A 21,367-nucleotide genomic window follows, 5' to 3' on the forward strand; every position below is an offset into this window, starting at 1 on the left:
ATCTCTATCACGTCTCTCTATATCCTCTGATCTTCATCACACTAATCCCTCCTTCTAATCTCCATAACTCCTCCCCTCATTATCTCTATAACGCCTCGCTTCACCTTCTGAACCTTTCCATATCGACTGATCTTCATCCCATAATCCCTCCTCCTAATCTCCATAAACCCTCCCCCTCCTTAGCTTCATAAACCTGCCCCCTCTTCCTATCTCTGCAACCTCCTTCCTCATCTTCTTAGGTGTTCTGTAGTCCAGCAGGGAAGACTTCAGGAAGGGCTGACAACACTGCTTGGAATTTTAGTGCAGCAGAGGCGGCGTTGTCAGATTACTTACAGGAAGTTAAAAATTCAATGGATCTTTGGCAGGTCAATGGATTTTTTTCTGAACTTCCAGCATTTTTAGAGACAAACATGTGGAAATGTGTATGTAGGGAAGAGATGCACTGAGGGCTTTTTCCCCATTTTGCCCAGACATACCCATCACAACCAGCTGCCTTGGTTGGGGAGTCAGAGTCACATGACCTCCACAGCTTCCAATCCCCCAGAAGTCAGCTGTGTAGCTTGGGCCTTGGTGTGCAGGTAATGGAATGTGGGCGAGTATTCCGGGGCCCCCTGATCTCCTGGGGCAACAGAACTCTCTGTAGTCACCCCCCCCAGGCAGACCCTAGCAGAGTAGCAGCGGCAGGGGACTGACCTGCTGTGCAGGATGGAGTTCAGACAGGTGAAGATGAGGAGGGGCAGCATGGCGCACAGGGTCATGACATTGTTGAACTTGTTCTGTAGTTGGGTCCTCTGTGGTGCCAGCGCTCTGGCCTCCGTGCTGTTCAGTTCATTGATAAGAGAGTTGTTTCCATCGCCGACATCGAGCACCATCCGAGAATTGGCCGGCTCACCCAGACGGCTGGTGAAATACTGGAAGAGAGGAGAGGACATACTGTGAGCTTCACACAAACACTGACTACTAGTAATCTAGTTATCTAGTTATCCAGTATACTCAGTATCCAGTCTACTAGTTATACAGTATACTCATTACCCAGTCTACGGGTTACCCAGCCTACTGGTTATCTAGTATACTCATTACGCAGTTTACTAGTTATCCAGTATACTAATTACCCTGTCTAGTTATCCAGTATACTAATTACCCTGTCTAGTTATCCAGTATACTCAGTACCTAACCTACTAGTTATCCAGTATACTCATTACCCAGTCTACTAGTTATCCAATATACTCAGTAGTACCCAGCCTACTAGTTATACAATATACTCAGTACCCAGGCTACTAGTTATTCAGTATACTCAGTATCCAGCCTACTAGTTATCCAATATACTCATTATCCAGTCTACTGGTTATCCAGCCTACTAGTTATCCAGTATACTAATTACCCTGTCTAGTTATCCAGTATACTAGTTATCCAGTTTACTCATTAGCCGTCTATTAATAATCCAATATACTCATTACCCAGTCTACTAGTTATCCAGTCTACTCATTATCTATTCTACTAGTTATCCAGTATAATCATTACTCAGTATACTAGTTATCCAATACACTCATTACCCAGTGTACTAGTTATCCAGTCTACTCATTATCTATTATACTAGTTATCCAGTATAGTCATTACTCAGTATACTAGTTATCCAATATACTCATTACCCAGTGTACTAGTTACTCAATATGCTCACTATCCAGCCAGAAATAAAGCCAATTTACTGGTTAGCCAGTCCACTAGTTACCCAGTCTACTCAACCAGTCTACTAGGTGTCCACTATACTCATTATCCAGTATACCCTTTATTCAGTCTACTACTTATCCAGTATACTAGTTATTCAGTCTACTCATTATCCAGTATACTAATTATTCAGTGTACTAGTTACCATACTCAGAATACTCACTATCCAGCCAAATAGAAATCAAATTCACTGATTATCTAGTATACTAATTTATCAGCCTACTAGTTACCCAGTTTACTAGTTATCCAGCCTAATAATTATCCAGTATATTATCCAGAAACATTAGTTATTGAGTTTACTAGTCCAGCCAACTAATTATCCAGTGTAATAATTATTCATTTTCTTGCTACCCAGCCTGCTGGTTATGGAGTATACTCATTATTCTGCCTGCTATTTATTGTGCATCATTATTATTCAGTATACACAATTTAGAGCCTACTTGTCACCCAGTCTACTAGTTACCCAGCCTGCTATTTATCCAGTATAGCCATGATCCAGTTTACTACTTACCAAGTCAACAAGTTATGTATGCAAACTACCCAACCCAATAGAAATCAAGTGTAACCCAGTATGTTCATTTTTCAGCCTACTAGTCTTTCAATTTACTAGTTATACAGCCTAATAATTATCCAGTATACTCATTATCTAGACTTCTAGTTACCCAGCATACTAGATGTCCAATTTACTAAACATGCAGCCTAATAATTAGTCAATATACTCATTATCCAGCCTTCTAATTATCCAGAATAGTCATTGTCCATTTTACTAGCTAGCGCTACCCAGCCCACTAGTTATCCAGTGTACTCATTGTCCGGCCTACTTGTTATCTTGTACACTTGATGTCCAGCCTGCTAATTATCCAGCCCACTAGTTATCCAGGCTACTCATTCCTAGCTTACTAGTTATCAAGCCAACTAGTCATACAGTATGCTCACTATCCAGCCAAAAATAAATCCAGTTTACTAGTTAACCAGTGTACTCATTTTCAGCCTACTAGTTCTCCAGCCTTATAATTATCCAGCATACCTATTTTCTGGTCTAAAAAATTATCTAGCATTTCAATGATCCATTCTACTAGTTACCCAGCCTATAGGTTATTTGGTTATTACTCATTATCTAGCCTACTAGTTATCCAGTGTGCTCATTGCCCAGAACCTACTAGTTATCCAGGCTACTAGTTATCTAGTTTATTAGTTACCAAGCCAACCAGTATGTTCATTATCCAGGTTAACAGAAATGTAGAATATTAGCTACCCAGTATACAAATTTTTCAGACTAGTTACCCAGTATACTCATTACCTAGTGTACTGTTTACTTACTATCCAGCCAAATAGAAATTCAATTTACTGTTTAGCCAGTCTACTAGTTATCCAGTCTACTCATTATCCACTCTATTAGTTATCCAGTCTACTCATTATCCACTCTACTCGTTATCCAGTCTACTCGTTATCCAGTCTACTCGTTATCCAGTCTACTAGTCACTCAACATGATAACCGCTGGGCCCAGACAAACCTTTGCTGTCTCATGCAGTTATTAGTGGTTTAGCCCTCACCAATCCCGCAGGGTTTAGTTGGTTACTGCAAACTTACCATGGTGGCTGTCATGAAGAAGTTCCAGGGCAGCAAAGTGCCGAGTCCGAGTGTGAAGAATATTAACCAGACCGCGTTATACCTGGGGAGAGGGGGAGGAGGTTACACAGAGCCTGGTGCCCACCCCATCCACACACACCTACTTAAAACCCAATGATCCTTAGCACCATCTAGTGGCCAAATGTAACAATTTGTGTTTTAAATCAATGAAAAACATCCAACCAGAACAGGAAATACCCTAATAACATTCTTTACACACAGGACCCACCCGCACCCTTGCGTGCACCTACCTGTCCTTGGGAGGAGCCGTCATGGTGATTACTGCCAGTGGGGTCTTTGCAATGGGCAGGAAATGGAACCTGAAAAAGAAAAAGCACTTGACTCAGTAAATCTGGGGTGAGATTATTTGAGGACACAAAGCCCCAAACAGAGCTAAAACATTCCTGAACTCTGTGGGCTACCTAAACAGCTCCCCTACTGCCACCAAGTGACTGAAATACGAGACTAACAAAGCTTCTTGTTTGTGTCTTTTATATCTGCGTGTTCTGTTTTAATATAAAGAAGGGCTAAAGGGCATTATGCATAAGATATATATATATATAAAAATGTACATATACAGATACATAATAAACTGTAGATAGATAGATAGAGAGTTAGCTATACAATAGGTAGGTACAATAGATATATAAGATAGATACATCTTCATGTTCTGTTTTAATATAAAGAAGGGTTAAAGGGCATTCTGCATAAGATATATATATATACACATACATAATAAACTGTAGAAAGATAGATCGATAGATAGATACATACAATAGGTAGATAAATACAGCTCCCTGTTTTGTATTAATATAGAGAAGGGTTAAAGGGCATCATGAATAAGATTATATATATTTATATATATATATTTTTTAAATATATATCTATATATCTTATGCATAATGCGCTTTAACCCTTCTTTTTATAAAAACATAACAGGGCGATGTATCTATGTATCTATCTAACTATTGTATGTATCTATCTATCGTATCTATCTATAGTTTATTATATATGTAAATATCTATTTTTATAATTATATTTAGAATATATATATCTACCCGGTTTCCCTGAAAATAAGACCTAGCATGATTGTCGGTGATGGCTGCAATATAAGCCCTACCCCCAAATAAGACCTACCCCCCAAATAAGTCCTAGTTAAAGTCCTTCTAGGTCTTATTTTCAGGGTAGGAATTATTTTCAGGGAAATATGGTAGGGCTTATTTGGGGGGTAGGGCTTATTTTGCCGCCATCACCGACAATCATGCTAGGTCTTATTTTCAGGGAAACAGGGTATATATATATATATATATATATATATATTATGTACAGATACATACATAATACACTGTAGATCAATAGATACATACAATAAATACAATAGGCAGATAGATACATAGATACATCTCCATGTTCTGTTTTAATATAAAGAAGGGTTAAGGGGCATTATGTATAAGATTTATAAATATATATATATATATATATAAAAATGTATATATACAGATACATACATAATAAACTGTAGATAGATACAATAGATACATAAGATAGGTAGATAGATACAATAGGTAGATAGATACAATAGGTAGATAGATACAATAGATAGATACGATTTGTAATGTAGTTAACGTGACTTTCACCAAACATTCATTGCAGGTGAATTAGTCACTGTCATGTAAAACTCATGCACCGGGAAGATTCACCTACAGTGATTGCTTTTTAAATATTTCTCATAGACTTGTATAGAGAGAGTAACAGGCACAGGCACTGTGCAGCACTATGTAGTAGGAAGCAGAGCCTGCATATGTAATGAGTCAGTATGGTTGCCCCTGTGTATATCATTTCTTAAATACATAAGATGTATTGTATGTATGTATGGGCACATATATATATATATATATATATATATATATATATTATATTTTATATATATAAGAAAAAAAATGAACACAGTATGTGGCCTATCCTGTAACTGTCTTTTATCTCAGCAAGCATACTGATTATATTTGCTTGACAACCTTTAGAACAAGAAATGGCAAGCCTGCTTTTTTTTTTAGATTTCTCACCTTATAGAAAAGAAAGTGTGTAAAAAAAGTCAAATATAACTTCCAGGAAGCTTTTACATAAATACCTCAGACCTCGACTCAGAGAAAAGCGCAGAGCCGGCTGTACGGGGACACGGCTGTACGGGGACACGGCTGTACGGGGACACGGCTGCCGCGACCTCTGTTCTTACAATGGAGGCCACAGGATAAGAGGCTCCTCTTCTGGGGGTCGGCTCCCCATATCTGGCAGTGCTGAGTGTACATTGGGATGGGGAGGGAGGGGCACAATGAACAAAGTCCACCCTGACCTGCAGACTGTCACTGGAGAAAATCCAGAGTGATCTGGATGGAATAAAACAGTCTGAAAAACCGCCAGATTTGTGGAAAACGAAAAAGCAAATCTGTTAGAAGCCAATCACAGCCCAGCATTGGGCTCCTAAAAAGTGGACCCTCTCGGGCCCCGAGGAGTCTAGCCAAATCCATGGTTGTCATATTTGGTGTAGATAATAATGAAGGGCCACTAAACATACAGCACATAGGCCTGTTATAGGACTGGGGGGTCCCCTGGAGCCCTCTGACTGCCAAGGAACTTCAGGTACCAGTGTAAGGAAATGATTGTTTAGGGACCATAAATAAGGAGCCTGTCCCCAGCACAGCGCATAGAATCAGTGCCGGGACAAGGTGATCCAGAGCCCAGGACAAGGATGCGGAATTGTACCCCCCTCCCCCCCTGTTAATACATGTCTTAGAATAGGTGTACCACCCTGCAAACATTTTTTGCCCTTCTGCTTCACTGCGCCCAGGGCAACTGTCCCTCCTGCCCACCCTTTGTCCCGAACCTGCATAGATTCTGAATTTCAGGTTTTATATAAAGCTGAACTCCGGGTGCAAAAACCTTCATTCAAATAAATTCCTCAATAGCCACAAAGGATAGAAATCTACTGTTCCTTGCACCAAATGCCTTTTCAAACCCAGATATTACCTTGTAAAAGTAGCAGTGACATCATCACTGGGTTGTACATGACCTGTGCAGAGAGCAGAGCTATGGGAGGGGCCAAGCATGCGTCCCCAGTTTCCAGGGACAGTCCCCAATTTTAGGGGCTGTCCTCCAGAAAAAAATGTCCCTGATTCAATCTCTGGTTAAAAGGAATGGGTCCCCCCCCCCCCCCCGATTTCTTTCCAGCTTTAATAATGAAGTCCCCAGTCCGGGCAGCTGGTGGGTATACCATCTTAGCAGCATTTCTGTGATTCCTTCCAATGACACCAATCATGGGGCACACTCCTCCCAATGTCGGGGCACAATTCCTCCCAGTGACACCAATGATGGGGCACAATTCCTTCCAATGACACCAACAGTGGGGCATAATTTCCTCCATGAACACCCATGATGGGGTACAGTTCCTCCCAATGACACCAGTGGGGCCCCAAGACACCAATAATGTGCACAATTCTTCTCATTGACCAATTATGGGCCAGTATTCCACCCAATGACACCAATGATGGGGCACAATTCCTTCCATTGACAACAATGATGGGGCACAATTCCTTCCAATGAAAACAATGATGGGGCACTATTCCTCCCACTGACACCAACAGTGGGGCATAATTTCCCCCACTAACACCAATGATGGGGTACAGTTCCTACAAATGACACCAACAGTGGGGCCCAATGACACCAATGATGGGGCACAATTCCTCCCACTGACACCAATGATGGGGCACAATTCCTTCCAATTACATCAATGATGGGACACATTCCTCCCAATGATGGTGCACTATTCCTCCCAAAGACACCAATCATGGGGCACAATTCCTCCCACTGACACTAATGATGGGGCATAATTCCTTCCAATGACACCAATAATGGGGCACAATTCCTTCCAATGACACCAATGATGGGGCACATTCCTCACACTGATGGGGTACAATTCCTCCCAAAGAAACCAATGATGGGGTACAAATTCCTTCCAATGACAACAATGATGGGGCACAATTCCTTCCAATGACAACAAATGATGAGGCACTATTCCTCCCAATGACACCAATGATGGGGCACAATTCCTTCCAATGACACCAACAGTGGGGCATAATTTCCCCCACTAACACCAATGATGGGGTTCAGTTCCTCCCAATGACACCAACAGTGGGGCCCAATGACACCAATGATGGGGCACAATTCCTTCCAATGACACCAATGATGGGGCACATTCCTCCCAATGATGGGGCACTATTCCTCCCAAAGACACCAATGACGGGGCATAATTCCTTCCAATGACACCAATGATGGGGCACAATTCCTTCCAATGACACCAATGATGGGGCACGATTCCTCCCAATGATGGGGCACAATTCCTCCCAAAGACACCAATGATGGGGCATTGTTTACTCCCACTGAGGCTGGGACATTTTGTACTCCACATGGCCACAGTCCAGCCCCCCTAAAGTCTGAAGGACAGTAAACTGTCTCTTTGTGCAGAAAATCCGGAGACCTCTGCTTAGATGCCACAGACGCTGCCCCTTCTATGCAAACAGTACTGTGTATCTTCTTTGCAGTCTCTAATAACATGAAATACCTACAATGCTCCTGCTATTCCATTTAATCTTTATTAGGCTTTACGTCACAGCAGAGAACTCAGGATCTGATGTTTTTCTCTTTAGTTAGTAGAGGTGACTTGCCAACAGTCGAAATACGCCCTCCGGAGTAAAGTGGAGTGTGAATGACAGGTCCTCTTTAATTCTCCAAAAACAACTTGTGTTGATGTACACTTGTGTCAATGAGGGATAAATGGTTTTCTGGGCTTCCTTCCTTATAATTATAGAGGACGCACCCTGCGAGTAATTATACTTTTTCCCCTGAAGAACCACACACACCCACATGTAAGGTCAACACGATAAAAGATAAATGAAGTCCATTTGATAAAAGTGCTCCGTGGAACCGCAGCTACGTGAACGGATATTATCTTAGCGAGATACTAGTAAAAGTTATGACTTGATGGGCCTTGGAATAGCTGTGCTAGTCTAGAGAGCAAGAAAGACTGAGCCAATGGCGTTACAGAGAGGACCAGCTCTGTATGAGTGGTCAAAGGAAGGAGGAGCTCCCTCTACTGGTAGGAGGAGGGAACACCACAGAGTGGAAAGAACGCTCTTTTCCCCTGGGCAGCGAGAGAGAAATATCGCTCTTTGGCAGCGATCTCTCCTTCCAAACATCTGCACATAATCAGTAACTTTCCACTCTGTGCACAGAGAGATTTTACCACATGTCTGATAGTTTCTGTGCATTCATCAAAAAAAATAAAAAATAAATATGGAAAAGGGGCCCCTGACACCCTACGAAAAGAAGGGGCCCCTTGCATCCTGTTACAGAGAAGAGGGGTACCGGACACCCTGTGACAGCAAAGAAGGGTGCCTGACTCCCAGTTATGGGTAAGAGGGACTTATAACACCCTCTGACAGAGAAGATGGGCGTCTGACACCCGGTGACAGAGAAGAAGGGCATCTGAGACCCGTGATAAAGAAGAAGGGTGTCTGACACCCTGTTATAGGTAAGAAGGCCCTTAAATTGTTACAGAGAAAATGGCCCCCTGACACCCTGCGCGGTAGAGAACAGGGGCGTCTGACACCCTACTGCGAGACAGGAGCTCTTGCAGCCTGGAACAGATAAAAGAGACCCCCTGACACCCCATTATTATGAAGAGGACCCCCCCCCCCACGTACATCTTGTTGTGGATAAGATAGCCCAGGAAATCCTGATAAAGAAATGAGGATCCCAACACCCTATTATATAAGCAAGAGGGGCCCCTGATCCGTGTTATAGGTAAGAATGGCCCTTGACACCCTGTTATAGATAAGAAGGCTCTGGACAGATAACCCTGACACCTTGGGGTAAATAAGGGGGCCCAAACATCCCGTTATAGATAAAAGGACCTGGGAATCTTTGTATAGATTAGAGGGGCCCCTGACACCCTGTTACAGATAAGAGGGGCCCCTGACACCCTGTTACAGATAAGAGGGGGCCCCAACACCCTGTTACAGCTAAGAGGGGGCCCCGACACCCCGTTACAGATAAGAGGGGGCCCTGACACCCTGTTACAAATAAGAGGGGCCCCTGACACCCTGTTACAGATAAGAAGGTCCCCTGACAACCTGTTACGAGGGGGCCCCTGACACCCTGTTACAGATGTTACAGATAAGGGGGGGCCCTACACCCTGTTACAGATAAGAGGGGGCCCGGACACCTGTTACAGATAAGAAGGGCAACCGACACCCTGTTACAGATAAGAAGGTCCCCTGACAACCTGTTACGAGGGGGCCCCTGACACCCTGTTACAGATAAGAAGGTCCCCTGACAACCTGTTACGAGGGGGCCCCTGACACCCTGTTACAGATGTTACAGATAAGGGGGGGGCCCTACACCCTGTTACAGATAAGAGGGGGCCCGACACCTGTTACAGATAAGAGGGGGCCCCTGACACCCTGTTACAGATGTTACAGATAAGGGGGGGGCCCTACACCCTGTTACAGATAAGAGGGGGCCCGACACCTGTTACAGATAAGAAGGGCAACCGACACCCTGTTACAGATAAGAAGGTCCCCTGACAACCTGTTACGAGGGGGCCCCTGACACCCTGTTAGAGATGTTACAGATAAGGGGGGGGCCCTACACCCTGTTACAGATAAGAGGGGGCCCCTGACACCCTGTTACAGATAAGATGGGCCCCGACACCCTGTTACAGATAAGATAGGCCCTCACACCCTGTTACAGATAAGAGGGGCCTCTGACACCCTGATACAGATAAGAGGGGTTCCTGACACCCTGTTACAGATAAAATTAGCCCCTGACACCCTGTAACAAATAAGATGGGCCCCTGACACCTGAAAACCATTAAAAAGAAGTCCCTAACACACTGTTAGACATAAAAAAAAAGTTTCCTTCACTCTATCATAGATCGAAGAGAGGGGGGGTCCCATAAAGTCCATTTACTGAAAATAGGGGCCCCATCACCTTGTAGCCAGCAACTGCAACCCATGATAGCCGAGCCTCTGGCTCTTTAACTTCCCCAGAGTGGATTCCCGGGTCCCTATGTCTGTCTGCTTCCTCCTGGTGGAAAAGGGGTTAATAATGTCCCCATCTCACAGAGACATATTAATAGACACGGCTGCTGAGTTATATTTGTCCAGCTGATCATGTGATAGCGGTGTGGCACAACGGCGGGCGGTGGGCATCGATGACCAGAGCTCTTTAAATACCCACTATGGGGTTCCACATGTCCCCTGTCTGCCATGATTTCCTGTATACGTGTTTTGCAATAAATGTATCTCTCTCTGCCCTCCCTATATATAGGGGTATGCGGCCCCTGTGTATACCATATAGAATATATCACCCCGTATATCACCCTTCACGTGATAGGTGTGAAGAGAAAGTAACAGGAAAAGCACAGATATTTGTCTGGCAGATGGATTGTGTCTGGAAACTGCTGCAAGTCCTCCCTTTGTGCACCTTGCAGGGAATGATTAAACGAGCTCGCAACAATGTTTCCTCAATTTGTATTTCGTCATTAAAGCCGTATTATATTAAATCCAAAAGCAAACAATTATTATCGGCAGCCGCCCGTCCGTATGAGGCGCCGCCCTCCTAATCCATGCATCCATAACTCGTTATAAAGTGTAAACTGGCATTTGGCTTCAGTTTGTTAGTGTATCTAAACCTGCCAATACATTTAAAGTGTTACTAAACCCAGGAGCCTGCAGCCACTATATCTGCCCTTCCCAAATGCAATTGTTTTAGTAAATATAAACTGCTGACTTCTATCAGTGTCTGGCTAAAGCTTGTAGGAGGAGCTTTCATTCTCCTCCGATTGTCTTACGACGCTGCATGACCCCTGGCCCTCTGTCTGGACAGTGCTGATTGGCCCTGTGCTGATCACATGCACTTTCTAGCAATACACACCAAACTGAGCATGTGCAGCTTGCCCCCCCCAAGGCTCTGTTCTATCAGGAGAGGGTTGGGGGACTCTGAAAGAAGGGGAGGGGATCACAGAAGACAGGATCAAACATCCTTTTTACACAATGCGGAGGATTAACCCCTTAGGTTCCACAGTGAGTATAACATGCACTTTCTAGCAATACACACCAACTGAGAATGTGCAGCTTTCCCCCCAAGGCTCTGTTCTATCAAGAGTTGGTTTGGGGACTCTGTAAGAAGGGGAGGGGTTTACAGAAGACAGGATCAAACAGCCTTTTTGCACAATGCGGAGGATTAACCCCTTAGGATCCACAGTGAGTATAACATGCAATTTCTAGCAATACACACCAAACTGAGCAGTATATAGCAGTCTTGTGACTTCTATCAGTGTCTGGCTAAAGCTTGTAGGAGGAGCTTTCATTCTCCCCCGATTGTCTTACGACGCTGCATGACCCCCGGCCCTCTGTCTGGACAGTGCTGATTGGCCCTGTGCTGATCACATGCACTTTCTAGCAATACACGCCAAACTGAGCATGTGCAGCTTGCCCCCCCCCCCCCCTGCTCTGTTCTATCAGGAGTTGGTTTGGGGACTCTGGAAGAAGGGGAGGGGTTCACAGAAGACAGGATCAAACAGCCTTTTTTGCACAATGTGGAGGATTAACCCCTTAGGTTCTACAGGGAGTAAAACAAGCATGCTTTACTGCATATGCAGACTGATTTTACTGTTGTGGGTTTAGTAACACTTTAAAAAGTGAGTGTAAAGTCTCAGAAAACTAGTTTGGCTAATAAAAAAATAAAACAAATGCAGCCACCACATTAATAAGCTGCAATATATTACCATTTTGGTTTTGGGTTTAAAACTACTTGGTTGTAAACCTCAGACATGAAATGTGAACAAAGCCTTTCCCTCTATAGTGGGTTCTTGTCTCTATTAAGAGCACTAAGTGTCATTTCTGTCTGCTGTCTCCTTCCTCTGCTATCAGCATGAGTCACTTATCACAAGTCTTCCTGACACCGAGAGAAAAATGGTGACAGGGGAGGGAGCTCCAGTACACAGCCTGTTGTTGACAGCTTCAGCTGTTTCTGTATGCTGTGTGGAGGGGGGTGTGTCTCATCCCTCCAAACAGCTCTCAGAGTGTAACCTCAGCTCTCCGCCCCCCCCTTTTTTTTTTTACTCTCAGACAAGCTTTATAAATTCTGGCCTTAGGAGGACTTGTTTCATCTCTTGTGGATCACCTGAGGCCAATCACTTCACTGGGTATATGAGAGGGTTTACAACCACTTTATAGTAGAGCTGCACGATTAATGGTCAAGAATCGTTATCACAATTTTTCCCCCCCCCCCGTTGCGATCTTGACAAAAGTGTTTCACGATTCTTGCTATGCAAAGAATTCTCTCTGCTCTTCTGAAGCCACAGCCCTAAAAAGAAAGGAAGGAAAAAAAAAAAAAAAAACAAGCAGTCTGCCAAGAATCGCAACATTGTTTAGCAGTGGAATTAAGTCTAAACATTGTAACAATTTGTCAATGGAACAGACTTCTGTGTGTAAGTGAGGAAAGTTTAACCACTTAAACACTAAACCTTTTTCTGACATTTGTTGGTTTCAATTTAAAATTATTATTTTTTTTTTTTGCTAGAAAATCACTTAGAACCCCCAAACATTCTATATTTTTTTTAGTAGAGACCCTAGAGAATAAAATGGTGGTTGTTGCAATATTTTATGCCACACTGTATTTGCGCGGTGGTCTTTCAAATGCAAATTTTTTGGAAAAAATTACTTTAATGAAGTTAAAAAAAAATAAAAATAACCAGTAAACTTAGCCCATTTTGAATTTTTTTTGCATAATGTGAAAGATTTTACGTCGTGTGAATCATGATTTTTGCATTCTAAGCAAAAAAAAAATTAATCATTTTTGTCCAGAATCGTGCAGCTCTACTTTATAGTAAATTGAAATCTGGTTGGTTGCCACAGGTTTTTTGCGCTTCAAAAAAAAAAAAAAAAAAAAAACCCTCATATCTGCAGACTTCCCATCACTAGCACGTCTCCGTCCCGGCTATAGATTGTATCATGTATTGTGAAATTCGCATCCTTATCTCGGACAGATTTCGACCCCTATCATGGCCATCTGAACCGCAGTTTTCCCGGGTGACCTGGGAAGACCTGCGAATTCCAGAGCCCAGACGTTCGCATTCCCACGCGACGTTCCCGGGTCCGCCGCCCCCTCCGGTCACATATTAATTGCCACATACAATTAGCGATGTTGTTTTCTATCAATGGATCGCCGTATCCGGCCGCCTTTTCCCAGCGCCTCTACCTGGCCTTTTCCTGATCTAAATGTGGAAATCTCAATCCCCAACTTCCCCGAACAATCGTTCTTTCCTAGTGTGCATATTTCTGGGCCCCTGGGGGGCTCTCTGGGGCTGTCATGATGAGCCTAGCATGCCAAAACTTCAGGAAGCAAAACAGATTGTGAACTGGGCGATGTGCGGTCACGTTTTCTCGAGAAATGATGATTTATTACCCAATATCAAAAACGCCCTCCTGTGATCGTCACATCTGGAAAAACAATTTGTGGAATTTTAGAATTGTTGTGAGGAGAGGAGACAGCAATGCAGGATCACAGCTAGAGGAACGCAGAGCGAGGGGTGGAATGTCTGGGGCCACCATGAACCAGAAGTACCAGAATGTCCTCCAAGTCTTCAACTGTCCATCCAGAGCCTTCGGTTTATAGACCCGATACATCCTAAATATAGAACCATTCATCCAACTGTCCATCCAGAGCCTCTGGTTTATAGACCAGATACATCCTAAATATAGAACCATTTATCCAACTGTCCATCCAGAGCCTCTGGTTTATAGACCAGATACATCCTAAATATAGAACTATTTATCCAACTGTTCATCCAGAGCCTCTGGTTTATATACCAGATACATCCTAAATATAGAACCATTTATCCAACTGTCCATCCAGAGCCTCTGGTTTATAGACCGGATACATCCTTAATATAGAACCATTTATCCAACTGTCCATCCAGAGCCTCTGGTTTATAGACCGGATACATCCTAAATATAGAACCATTCATCCAACTGTCCATCCAGAGCCTCTGGTTTATAGACCGGATACATCCTAAATATGGAACCATTTATCCAACTTTCCATCCAGAGCCTCTGGTTTATAGACCGGATACATCCTAAATATGGAACCATTTATCCAACTTTCCATCCAGAGCCTCTGGTTTATAGACCGGATACATCCTAAATATAGAGCCATTTATCCGACTGTCCATCCAGAGCCTCTGGTTTATAGACCGGATACATCCTAATTATAGAACCATTTATACAACTGTTCATCCAGAGCCTCTGGTTTATAGACCGGATACATCCTAAATATAGAACCATTTATCCAACTGTCCATCCAGAGCCTCTGGTTTTTAGACCATAAAGTGCCTTGAAAAAGTATTCATGTAAATGTTAAACAGTTTGTCATGTTACAACCAAAAACATAGATATATCTTATTGGGATTTTATGTGATAGACCAACACAAAGTGGCACATAATTGTGAAGTGGAAGGAAAATTATAAATGGTTTTCAATTTGTTTTACAAATAAATATGTGAAAAGTGTGGGGGGGGGGGGGAGGGCATTTGTATTCAGCCCCCTTTACTCTGATACCCCTAACTAAAATCTAGTGGAACTAATTGCCTTCAGAAGTCACCTAAATAGTAAATAGATTCCACCTGTGTGTAATTTAATCTCAGTATAAATACAGCTGTTCTGTGAAGCCCCCAGAGGTTTCATAGAGAACCTTAGTGAACAAACAGCATCATGAAGGCCAAGGAACACACCAGACAGGTCAGGGATAAAGTTGTGGAGAAGTATAAAGCAGGGTTAGGTTATAAAAAAATATCCCAGACTTTGAACATCTCTCGGAGCTCTGTTCCATCCATCATCTGAAAATGGAAAGAGTATGGCACAACTGCAAACCTACCAAGACATGGCCGTCCACCTAAACTGACCGGCTGGGCAAGGATGAGCATTCATCAGAGAAGAGCCAAGAGGTCCATGGTAACTCTGGAGGAGCTGCAGAGATCCACAGCTCAGGGGGGAGAATCTGTCCACAGGACAACTATTAGTCGTCTCTCCACAAATCTGCCCTTTATGGAAGAGTGACAAGAAGAAAGACATTGGTGACAGAAAGTCATAAGAAGTCCTGTTTGCAGTTTGTGAGAAGCCATGTGGGGGACACAGCAAAGATGTGGAAGAAGGTGCTCTGGTCAGATGAGACCAAAATGGAACTTTTTGGCCTAAAAGCAAAACGCTATGTGTGGGGAAAACTCACACTGCACATCCCCCTGAACACACCATCCCCACTGTGAAACATGGTGGTGGCAGCATCATGTGGTGGGGATGGTTTTCTTCAGCAGGGACAGGGAAGCTGGTCAGAGTTGATGGGAAGATGGATGGAGCCAAATACAGGACAATCTTAGAAGAAAACCTATAAGAGTCTGCAAAAGACTTGAGACCGGGGCGGAGGTTCACCTTCCAGCAGGAAAACCACCCGAAACATCCAGCCAGAGCTACAATGGAATGGTTTAGATCAAAGCATATTCATGTATTAGAATGGCCCAGTCACAGTCCAGACCTAAAACCAACTGAGAATCTGTGGCAAGACTTGAAAATTGCTGATCACAGACGCTCTCCATCCAATCTGACAGAGCTTGAGATATTTTACAAAAGAAGAAGAATGGGCAGAAATGTCCTCTCTAGATATGCAAAGCTGGTAGAGACACCCCCAAAAAGACTTGCAGCTGTAATTGCAGAGAAAGGAGGTTCTATAAAGTAATGACTCCGGGGGGCGCCATACAAATGCCCCCCCACACTTTTAAACATTTATCATTTTCCTTCCACTTGACAATTATGTGTCACTTTGTGTTGGTCTATCACATAAAATCCCAATAAAATACATTTCTGTTTTTGGCTGTAACATCACAAAGTGTGGAAAATGTGAAGGGGTATGAATACTTTTTCAAGGCACCGTACATCGTAAATATAAAGAGATTTATCTTGCTGTCCATCCAGATACATCCTGCGTGTCATTTGTGAACCTGTGGAAAGCTCACCAGTGAAAAACACTTTCTCTCTAACTAAATGAAGGTTTATCGATCATCTCGCTGGTTTATACTACTGGAAATATTGGAATGAATGGCTCTGGGTGCGTCAGGGATAAATGTATTTGTGATAATGTTGGGTGATAAAATGATTTCCTCTGTACAATCTCAGGAACGGGGGAGATGGTTGCATGTGATTCGTCCTTGTCTGGATAAAATGTGCAGAACCGTCGTTCGTTCATTCATGGCCGATCATGTGACGGGGATAACGCTTCTGTTCTGTCTGCATCTCGTGAGAGGAACTGAGGATAATTCAGGAGAAAATCTCATTATATACAGTCAGAGCTGCCAACTGCAGGTGGAGGCGCTCCGAAGTGGGGAAAGAGCTTATAAAAGAGCCACATCACCGCTGTACAGATATAAGATATATAATACAGGAGTGACATCACCACTGTACAGATAGAAGATATATAATACAGGAGTGACATCACCACTGTACAGATATAAGATACATTATACAGGAGTGACATCACCACTCCCCAGATATAAGATACATTATACAGGAGTGACATCACCGCTCTCCAGATATAAGTTATATTATACAGGAGTGACATCACCGCTCTCCAGATATAAGATATATTATACAGGAGTGACATCACCGCTCTTCAGATATAAGATGTATTATACAGGAGTGACATCACAGCTCTCCAGATATAAGTTATATTATACAGGAGTGACATCAGCGCTCTCCAGATAGAAGATATATTATACAGGAGTGACATCACCGCTGTACAGATATAAGATATATTATACAGGAGTGACATCACCGCTCTCCAGATATAAGATATATTATACAGGAGTGACATCACCGCTCTCCAGATATAAGATATATTATACAGGAGTGACATCAGCGCTCTGCAGATATAAGATATATATATAAGACATAAGATATAAGACTGCTCTCCAGGGCGGCACAGTGGTGTAGTGGTTAGCACTCTCGCCTAGCAGAAAGAAGGGTCACTGGTTTGAATCCCAACCACAAAACTACCTGCCTGGAGTTTGCATGTTCTCCCTGTGCCTGTGTGGGTTTCCTCCGGGTACTCCGGTTTCCTCCCACGCTCCAAAGACATGCAGGTAGGTTAATTGGCTTCTGTCCAAAAATTAGCCCCTAGTATATGAATGGGGACCTTGGATCGTGGGCTCCCTGAGGGTAGGGACTGATGTGAGTGTGCAATGTACAGGGATAGGGACAATTGTGGACAGTCAGGTTGAACTGGATGGACTGGTGTCTTTATTAATCAACCTTACTAACTGTGTAACTATATGTTATACAGGAGTGACATCGCTGCTCTCTAGATATAAGATATAATTTACAGGAGGGACATCTTCCAGTGTGTGTGGCCCCTCAGGGGCCCAGCTCTTCTGTGTATGTTGGGGGCTCTTCCTGCGCTGGCAGGCTGTGGACGGTGTGTGACATACCTGAATGTGAAATGCAGGACTCTCATGCCCTCCCCGCCCAGTGACGCTCCCGTCCTGCAATATCCTGTGATGCAGCATTGCCCGGGGCCCCATACGCCGGAGCCAGCTGACAATCCGTGTCTGTGGAGATCACATGTCCCACACATGCTGCACGCCATTTAGGAAAGATTTGTATTCCTGTTCAGCTCAGTTTGTTCACCTGAACTTGTGACTAAGATGATCACAGCTCACGTCCCATCCGTGCCACAGTCTGCCAGCTGTACCGACTCCTCTCCTGGACTGAAATGGCTTATTCTGATTTCACTGCACACTGTGAGCTTCCCACAATGTGCATTAGAAGCTGCAACATGTCAAATAGAGCACCACCTCATTTCCAGGCTGGAGGATGTCCAGCATCATCTAGCCCTTTCCTCCCCCGCCCACCCCTTTCATTCATTGGATTTCAGTTCTTAAAGGCTCAGCATCATATACATACATTGCCAATGCAAACACACCCTGCCTAGGAACGCCCACTCCTCCAGACTGACATTCACCTATCCAGGTATTTTGATATTTGCATAACTCCTCCCAAGAGACAGCCTACTGCTTGCATCATGGTCGAGGGCTCTTCAGAGGAGTACTGAGGCCAGAGTGCTGTGATGGTCGGCGGAGCTATGCACAGCCCCTCCCACCAACCATGATCTGCATCATTGGGTCTAAAATAAGGTATATAATATAAACTGACAGGTTTTATTAACAAATCTATATATAAGGTATTGGTGGTGTATTTTGGTTTTGTGCTGCCCTAGGCAAGACTAAAATTGGATGCCCCCCCCAACTAAATGTGCTCCACCCCTTCATCTGTAAACTCCACCCCTTCCTCTTAGAGCTCCACCTCTTCAGTGGTGGGGGGGAGAGAGGGGTGAGAGAGAGAGAAAAGGGGTGAGAGGGAGAGAGGGGGGAGGTGAGAGAGAGATAGAGGGGGATGAGAGATTGAGAGGGGGGGTGAGAGTGAGGGAGAGAGGGGGGTGGTGTGAGAGAGAGGCTGTGAGGTGAGAGAGAGAGGGGGTGGTGAGAGTGAGAGAGAGAGGGAGTGAGAAAGAGAGGGGGGGGGTGTGAGTGAGAGAGAGGGGGGAAAGGTGGGGAGAGAGGGGGCAAGAGAGAGAGGGTGAGAGAGAGAGGGGTGAAAATGAGAGAGATAGAGAGGGGGGAAGGTGGGGAGAGAGGGGGATGAAAAAGAGAGGGTAAGAGACAGGGGGGGTGAGAGAGGGGGTGGTGAGAGTGAGAGAGAGAGGGAGTGAGAAAGAGAGGGGGGGTGTGAGTGAGAGAGAGGGGGGAAAGGTGGGGAGAGAGGGGGCAAGAGAGAGAGGGTGAGAGAGAGAGGGGTGAAAATGAGAGAGATAGAGAGGGGGGAAGGTGGGGAGAGAGGGGGATGAAAAAGAGAGGGTAAGAGACAGGGGGGGTGAGAGAGGGGGTGGTGAGAGTGAGAGAGAGAGGGAGTGAGAAAGAGAGGGGGGGTGTGAGTGAGAGAGAGGGGGGAAAGGTGGGGAGAGAGGGGGCAAGAGAGAGAGAGAGGGGGGTGAGAGAGAGGGGTGAAAATGAGAGCGATAGAGAGGGGGGAAGGTGGGGAGAGAGGGGGATGAAAAAGAGAGGGTAAGAGACAGGGGGGGTGAGAGAGGGGGTGAGAGGGAGTGGGGAGAGAGGGGGGATGACAGAGAGAGGGAGGCGGAAGGAGGTGGAGGAACAAAGAGGGGGGTGAAAGAGAGAAAGGGGCTCTGCCAAGTTCCAGGATCTGAGGCTGCAGCTACTGCCACCTCCTGCTTCCGCTTTGCTCCCGTCACCGAGTGATCAGACAGTCCACGGCCATCCATGGTGTCACCCCCTCTAGGGCGGTGTCACCTGGGTGTGGTCCGCACCCTCCGTAGCGATGCCACTGCTCCTAGTGTCACTTCTGCCTTGGGGGGGCGGCGTGGCCCCCCTGAAAAATGCTGCCCAAGACAAAACCAGTGTTCTATCGATTTGTGCCCTCCGTCAAAATGTTCCTGCACATGCGCAGAACAGAAAGGCACTCCAGCTGATTAGCCGATCAGCTGGAGTGATGTTGCCATAGCGCATGCGCACACCGCAGGAGGGTTTTTACGATGGGAGATACCATTTCACAGCCACAATGGAAAGGTATGCAAAGAGCGGAGGGACACCATAGATGTCAGATTGTGCCTAGCTGTAAAATGACAAACACGGTGACCCTCCGCTGTTTGCATAGCATTAAATGGTGGCTGTAAAATAGTATCTCCCATCGAAAAAAGGCTCCTACAATGTGCGCATGCGCTATGGCGACTTCACTCCAGTTGGGGGGAGGGGGGTGCAGGTACCAGTACAGTACAGGTATCTGCACCCACTTCCGGCGTAGATTCTGCAGAAGGCACGCCCCTTTCCGCAGAATCTACGCCCCTTTCCGAAAGTCCCCCGCTGCCTGCTGAGAAACACACGGATCCCAGAGACAGCGGGTACTATCCTTATTGCACAGGGCGACTCGCGCATACGCAGTAGGGAACCGGAAAATGAAGCCGAAAGGCTCCACTTCCTGATTCCCATACCCAAGATACGATCGAGAGATCGGCTTTGGGTGCCGACATCGCGGGCGCGCTGGACAGGTAAGTGTCACTATTTTAAAAGTCAGCAGCTGCAGTATTTGTAGCTGCTGGCTTTAAAAAAAAAAAAAAAACCCCGGACTCCCGGCGGACTCCCGCTTTAAAGAGCTCCTGTCACCAAATCATTCATTTTAATAAAAATCTACCCATAAGATTATTTGTGAATTTAATATATTTTTGGTAGGTTATTTACTGGTAAAAGCTTTCCTGGGATTGCCGCTGGGTGCTGCCATCTAGGATATGATGTCAGCAGACCCAGAACTGTCACTGACTTTATAGTTTTCCTCTTGGCTCCTCATAAAAGCAAGGTGAGGGAAGAGGAGCTGGGCCAGCACAGGCAGTAACTAGGAGCAATGATATGCATGGGGGGGGGTGGGGGGCTGGGCTAGGGAACTGACTGATCCTGGACAAGTCAATTTTTAAAGGTACATTGCAAATGGATCAAAAAAAGTATTTTCCGGGCTTTTACCTGCAGCTTAAGTCAGTGACAGGGTCTGTTTAAGAGGCCGGGGGGGGGGGGGGGGGGTGGTGGAGATTATGGCCCCCCCAGCCCTTTGTATTGTATCACATGTAGATATGCGGGACAGCGGAGACCATGAATGGCTCCTGATCCCCCCACACCTCCAATCACAGAGCGAGGGCCCTTTATACGAGGATCCAAATTCGTACATACTTGTGAGAAGCTCTATTAGGGGTTAATATGTGGGTGGGGATGCTTATAGCTGTAACAGGCGGCGGGGCATCTGCAGCGGCTCAGGCAGGGGGCGGCTGAGGGGGTGAAGTTGGCATCGT

General features: G+C 44.9%; 1 protein-coding gene across 2 annotated transcripts in view; it reads right to left on the reverse strand.

The window, feature by feature from the left end:
• Positions 1-21,367, reverse strand: part of SLC29A1 (solute carrier family 29 member 1 (Augustine blood group)) — a 64,126-nt gene that overhangs the window by 32,151 nt on the left and 10,608 nt on the right. Inside the window, exons 1-4 of one of the 2 annotated variants that reach the window (XM_077485409.1) lie at positions 5,484-5,507; positions 3,607-3,675; positions 3,317-3,398; positions 694-911 (exon numbers count right to left, since the gene is read on the reverse strand). In XM_077485409.1, the coding sequence (XP_077341535.1) occupies positions 694-911; positions 3,317-3,398; positions 3,607-3,629 (323 nt within the window). In that variant the 5' untranslated portion in view covers positions 3,630-3,675; positions 5,484-5,507. Of the gene's footprint in view, positions 1-693; positions 912-3,316; positions 3,399-3,606; positions 3,676-5,483; positions 5,508-21,367 lie in introns of those variants that run through there. The other variant, XM_077485408.1, reaches the window with a different exon arrangement.

This window comes from Lithobates pipiens, unplaced genomic scaffold (assembly GCF_037356315.1).
Source record: "Lithobates pipiens isolate NorthernLeopardFrog02 unplaced genomic scaffold, aLitPip1_a1.2 Scaffold_18, whole genome shotgun sequence".
NCBI lineage: Eukaryota > Metazoa > Chordata > Amphibia > Anura > Ranidae > Lithobates > Lithobates pipiens.